Consider the following 6,803-nt stretch of genomic DNA (forward strand, 5'->3'; position numbering starts at 1 on the left):
TTCAAGCATAATGGGTTGAAATGTTAATCCTATTTTGATGAAATTTCCGAGGATTGTGTGTATTAATATCTAGTTTGTCCTATTTTAATTTTATCAAGTTCTGTCTTTTACTTTCACTTTCGCACCCATAAATGCATTTTTCTTGACAGACATGGCCCAAATTTGAAGGTAAGTTGGGGATTAGTATGGAAATGGTTCCATCTTAATTTTATTCGATACTTTTGCCTAACTATTTGCTAAAGTATTTTTCTTGACAGGCATGTTTCAAACATGATTCCTCCCATTCATTATTTTCAAAAGACAAATCAAATTTATTAAAACATAAAAAAAAAAAATTATTCTTAAACCTTGAAATTTTGACAGTTATGTACCTACTTGCAATTGGTAGATTTAATGACATTCACTTTTATCGAATGTGAATGTGTCAGGAATTTTAAGAACCATTGATATTGATTTTATTTGTCAAATCTAGAGAATGTTTTGACAAAAAGAGGTCAGATGAAAGCATTTTGAAAATTCAAGGAGGTTTGTGTAGGCCTTTTTTTGTAAATTTTCAGTGACAGTGATGTCAGAAAAGTTGAAAATTTTTACTAGGGAAATTGCAAAACTACTGGAAATATGTCTCATAAATTTGATAAAAAAAAAAGAAATAGAATAAATTTTGAACATTATAGGATGAAGTGCCAAACTGAATTGTTGAATTTATTGAATTTCTCTCTCATAACTTCTAAGCTCTATAAGTCATGTGATGATGTTCAAAGAGTTTTTTATATTTAAAAATAAAGTAAATTTGAATAAGTAAGTATAGCACTAAAGCTTTATGAAGTATTATAGAAAATAGCTATGATTTTAAACAAATTTACTGTTTGGCTTTTTTTTTTTTTAATAAATAATTAATACCGTTTCCATTGCTTTATGGAAGAAGGATAATAATAATATTATCCATCAAATGTTCACAGGGGCTTCGTCAAGTATTCTCGAGAGACTGGCTTGTATAGAGCTGCTGAAAAGAGACTGAAGGACTGGGATGAAATTTATAACTTCTCCCACGTAAGGAAAGGCCTCAGGGTCCAGGCTGCAAGGTGCATGGAGTGTGGGGTGCCATTCTGTCAGAGTAGTCATGGCTGCCCACTTGGTAATATTATTCCTAAGTGGAATGATCTCGTCTTCAACAATAACTGGAAAGAGGCGCTCAATCAGCTTCTTCAGACAAACAATTTCCCAGGTAAGTGTTTCTCTTAGAACATAAATTTTGTTATGAATGCCTTTTAAACAATTTTTGTGAGGTTAAATGTTCTTAAATTTTGTTAACTTTAGTGAATAATCTGAACTCAATTAGGTCTATTTTTTTTTCTCCACTCCAAAATAAACAAAAAAGTAAATGTAAAAACAAGCAATTTGTAACATAGAAATAATAACATTTTTGTCTTATTAAGGAAATTTAAATATTTTTTCAATAAAGTTATTCAAATAGAAAAAACAAAAAAAAACCTTCGCTCCTCTCCCGCTATGAAAATGGAGCCAATGGTATTAAAAGAAGCTAAACATCTGATGATGCAATACTCAGCCCAATCCCTTGTTACAATTTTACCTAATTATTTTATTATTTAAATCATACATTCAAAATACCACTGTATTTTGAACGTATTATTCACTGCTAATAGGTTCCCAATTTGAGTAGTTCGCTAGCTATTGAAGTTACAGGTATATTTATAAATATGTCTATAAAAGAATGTTCTTTCTATTATAATAAAACATTTATGTGTCTGTTATTTTAGAGTTCACTGGAAGAGTGTGCCCTGCACCTTGTGAGGGTGCCTGTGTTCTTGGTATTAGTGAGCCACCTGTCACCATCAAGAACATTGAGTGTGCCATTATAGACCATGCTTTTGAGCAGGGTTGGATCACAGCCCAGCCTCCTCTGTTCAGGACTGAGAAGAAGGTTGCTATCGTTGGCTCTGGGCCTTCTGGGCTTGCTGCTGCTCACCAGCTCAACAAGGTATTACTTATAAAAATATTTTTAAACTTACCTTTATTTTTTGTTTCCAATTAGTGATTTATCAATGACTTAAAAATTTTCATTTCAGGCTGGGCATGCTGTTACTGTTTTTGAACGAAACGACCGTGCTGGAGGTCTCTTGCAGTATGGCATACCAACCATGAAGCTGTCTAAAGAAGTTGTCCAGAGGAGAGTAAAACTTCTTCAAGAGGAAGGAGTTTATTTCAAGACTAATGTTAATGTTGGAAAAGATATTACTGCTAAGGTCATCTTGTCCCTAATTATTTGTTAACTAATATCAATTTTAAGAAAAAGTTTTAATTTATTTTTTTAATATTCCTTCTTTAGGAACTTCACGAAGAATATGATGCCGTAGTATTATGTACCGGAGCCACCTGGCCTAGAGACCTTCCAATTCCTGGTAGGCAACTTTCTGGTATCTACTTTGCCATGTCATTCCTTGAGTCATGGCAAAAAAAACAAATGGGCAACTCCATTACTCCCATCTCGGCCAAAGATAAAGATGTGATTGTCATTGGTGGGGGAGATACAGGCTGTGACTGCATTGCAACTTCTCTTAGACAGGTTTGTCATTTATTGTTCTTATTTGAAATATAACCATCCACTTTAAAGTATACATGAATACTCATCTGTGGACTTACCCTCCAATTTTATTTACAAAATATTTACTAGTTTTTTCTGTCTTGAGAATTAGCTGGTCTTCTTACTTCAGTTTTTTATTTTATTTAGAGTGTTAAAAGGTTTTTAAAATAAATAACAAAATTTTGATTGGAAATTGAACAAAAATGACTGGTGTAAAGAATGAAAGTTTTTGAAAAGTTGGTTCCTGAGGATGGATAGACAGTCTGAAGCGTTGACAGAGCTATTTTGTGAAATTAATAAAATGAAAAAATAAATGAAGAAGGCTAGTTGATTCGCAGGATAGAAGAAAGCAGAAAATTACATAATTGTTTTTGAATAACAAACTGCTAAATAAAAATATTTGCATTATATACTTAACAAACATTAAACTAATAAAGTGTGTTGTGAACTAGCTTCTATGAAGGTATGAAGTTATGTCAGCAATTGTAGCTTTTTATTATATAAATATTGCTTTCAGGGGGCTGCTTCAATTACTACATTTGAAATACTTCCTGAGCCACCCGAAAAGAGAGGAAAGGACAATCCTTGGCCCCAGTTCCCTAGGGTCTTTAAGGTTGATTATGGTCATGAAGAAGTTAAAGTGAAGTTCGGCAACGATCCAAGGATATTTTCAACTCTCAGCAAGGTACAGCTCTGCAGTTGTTTTTTTCTAATATCACAATGTCTGAAGTTACTATCTTTCTGAAATACAATTTTTAGTGTTATTTTTTTCTCAATAACATTATTTCAGATTTTTCTTTCATTCTTAAAATAGGCTTTTGTAAGGCTGATCAGTATTTTTTGCTTATTTTATCATATTGAAGTTTTTAGACAATTTAATTTGTTGTGTCTTATTATATAGTTCCATCGAATCATTTCTATCTTGAGACATATAGACATACAAAATGAAACACAAGCACAAACAACCACACAATTAGTGTGAGTTGTATTTTGTACCTCAGCATCTTTAATAAACATATTAATAACATCATTACTCAGAAATAATAATTGTATTTTTTTTGTGTAGGAGTTCATTGATGATGGAAATGGTAACGTAGCTGGAATCAGAACAGTGAAGGTAAACTGGACCAAGGATGAAACAGGGCGATGGAAGATGGAAGAAGTTCCTGGTTCAGAAGTGGTACGCCTTCTTTTCCTAATTTTTTGTTTTAAAGATCTTAAGCCTTAGAAATTGATGATAAGGATTGATATAAACTGCTTTATAATTTACAATTTTACTTCAGATAATCAAAGGTCAATTAATTCTGCTTGCTATGGGGTTCCTTGGTCCTGAGAAGTATATTGCTAATGAGTTAGACCTTGATTTAGACCCAAGGTCTAACTATGAAACACCTTCTGGAAAGTATTCTACATCAGTACCTAAAGTATTTGCTGCTGGAGGTAAATCTCTCTAATTTGTTATGATATATTTAGAGATGTATATTATTTATACAGTATCTGATGGATAGGTAATTTTACATATAATAATTAAACAAATTTTATCAGACTGCAGAAGAGGCCAGTCTCTGGTTGTGTGGGCAATCAGTGAGGGGCGGTTAGCAGCTAGGGAAGTAGATGCTTTCTTGATAGGGAAGACAACACTTCCTGGACCTGGCGGGGTCGTCACCACCCTCAGTAGCAGCCAGAAAGGGTAACAATATGATTTATTACTTTCTGTTAGTATAAATTATTTTATCACTAATAGTAGCTTAGAAAAAATGCTATTTGTTGTGAAAGTATGGATTAAGCCACAAGAATGTTATGATTTCTAAGATTTTTATTATTATTTTTCACTTTGTTTCATGAACCTGTTTTATTCTGATCGGGAAAAAAATGTATTTAATTATAAATTTATTTAAATTCTTACATTCTCTCATTTTGATGGTTTATTGGATAATATCAATGTTCTTGAACCTTTTGAAGATATAGGATTAATTTCTAGATAGTATATTTAAGGATTTTTCCAAAGTGTTTATGTCTGGAACAGGAAATGTCGAACATTTTTAGTGTATTTGGATGAACATGAAGGAAACAAGTAGTTACTTGGCTTTAAAAAGCAAATTTAAGATTGTGAGAAATTATCTATATATACCTTTTTTCTTTAACTATGATCATTGTGGAAATGATGTTGGTATGCTTTGTCTAAAACACATTAATCTATTAATTATTAATGGTCTCTTATTATTACAGATAATATACATTATTTTTATTGTGTTAAATCAGTCGTAGGTCAACTCTGGGGGTTCTGGAGCTTTCCTGGGGTACAACACTCATCCTCTAAAAAATAGATACCCTTAATCGAGGGGAAAACCTGGTAGTTGAGTGTTATCTTAAATGAATCACCTTATTGCACAACCATTGTTTTAGAAGCAGTATTTCCTTACAAAAGAAGTTCTTCCTTTTGTAAGGAAGTACTTTGTTGTGCTGAACCACTGATCCTTCATTGCAGTACATATTAGGTGTGTCCCTCACAACTTTTTTAAGATCATACAAGATTTATTTTTATACCACTGAGATATTGTGTATGAACTGTACTGTTGAAATATTTTTCACAATTTTAGTAAAGAATAATGCATTTTTTTCATTAAAAATACTAAATGTAGTATTTTACTTCAGAAAAATACTAATTATCAATAAAATATTACTGTATTTGTGAAGAAACTACCTATTTGTTGCACTTTAATGACAGTTCTGAGCTAGTAGGTCCTGAGGCCATTTGATTGTTGCTTGGGAGGATTTTCAGGGATTGATTGAAAAGCAAATTTTGAAACTAGAGGGAAATCTATTCAGTTTATAATCTTCTATATACAGTTTTCCTCCTTGACCTTCCAAATATGGTATTTAAATCTTTACAAGTCATGTAACTACAATTATGGTCTGTTTTATTACAATTTCTATTGATCCTATTGATATTTTATTTTATGTTTATAGCTGAGTGACACCAGCGAGGATAGATTGAAGTTTAGATTGCGGCCTACCATTCTACTACACCTGTCTTCTACATGATTTGTTTTGAAGGAAGGTGTTTAGATAATTTGTAACATAGACTGTTCATAGTTTTTATGTAAATATATATTTTGTCTATGAAACTTTTTATTATTACAGTTTCGATTTTCAAAGTTCTTTTGTGTCATAATGTGGGAATTATTATTATTCAAATTTGGAGAAGGAAATGTAAATAATTGATTAAAGTCACTGCTTGGGGCGTTATTTATTATTTGTAAACATCAGATGATTATTTGATGAGAAAGAAAGTTGTATAACTGTGCATGTTTATTAATAAAAAAATGACATATTAGTGATGTATATTCTTGATTGCTTAATTTTATTTTAGGCTTTATTCTGATCATGAGTAAGCAACATTAATTTAATGTTGTTATTTGATCATATTATATATATATATAAAATTTTTAACCATATTATAATATGGTTTCTTGGTAAATTCATAAAGTATTATTTTTTTCTTGCTTGATGTATCCATGTACCTTACTGTAAATTATAATTATGTCATCCTTTTGGTGACATTTTCATCCATGTCTTTGCTGCTATTTATAGAAAAAGAAAATGTGTGATCAAGCTTTGTTTTAATAAAATATTTATCAGTAGCAGTTCCTTATTTAATTCCTTTCATTCTAAAAAATATTCCATGTTTATTAATTAAACTAGTATTTTAGTATATATTATGTAGTGATTGGAGAAGATGCCAACATTTTGGCCTGAGTTTCAGGTCTTCATCGACTCAGGTTGAAACGTCGGCATAAATAAATATTTTTTTGTTTATTTATGTTGTTCTTTACTGACTGCACCCCCGACCATCTTCTCCAATCAGTAATCTACGGTCAACTATCTACACCTCATTATTATATAGTGCTGTTACCTTCTATACCTACAGAAATCTTGAGTATTTAATTGAAAAATCTTTCTTTGTTTAAAATGAAATTGGTATATATTGAACAAATATTATAATTGAGCTTGCTAAATATTAAACCTGTTAAATATTCCTGCTTAATTAATAGATCAAGGTGCAATTAAAGTTAGAAATTCCTTACTTTGCATAAATCTGCAAGTACTTAACACTTGAATTTAAAATGCAAAGTGTTCAGAAACACTCACAAATCATCAATTTTTTTAAGGCAAAATTTATCTGATCTATCGTAGTATC

The 6,803-nt window shown here is 31.0% G+C and overlaps 1 protein-coding gene across 1 annotated transcript in view; it reads left to right on the forward strand.

Moving 5' to 3' along the window:
* The window catches only part of LOC106690746 (uncharacterized), a gene marked incomplete at its 5' end in the record, with an annotated part of 42,882 nt that extends 36,636 nt beyond the window's left edge, over positions 1–6,246 (forward strand). Inside the window, 9 exon segments of the mRNA XM_014436277.3 lie at positions 960–1,225; positions 1,779–1,999; positions 2,088–2,264; positions 2,348–2,584; positions 3,120–3,287; positions 3,669–3,782; positions 3,886–4,042; positions 4,148–4,292; positions 5,573–6,246. Of these exon segments, the coding sequence (XP_014291763.1) occupies positions 960–1,225; positions 1,779–1,999; positions 2,088–2,264; positions 2,348–2,584; positions 3,120–3,287; positions 3,669–3,782; positions 3,886–4,042; positions 4,148–4,292; positions 5,573–5,576 (1,489 nt within the window). The 3' untranslated portion in view covers positions 5,577–6,246.
* Between the last annotated feature and the right edge of the window lie 557 nt (positions 6,247–6,803).

This window comes from Halyomorpha halys, unplaced genomic scaffold, assembly GCF_000696795.3.
Source record: "Halyomorpha halys isolate HHAL.00 unplaced genomic scaffold, Hhal_1.1 Scaffold1856.1, whole genome shotgun sequence".
NCBI classification, from domain to species: Eukaryota; Metazoa; Arthropoda; class Insecta; order Hemiptera; family Pentatomidae; genus Halyomorpha; species Halyomorpha halys.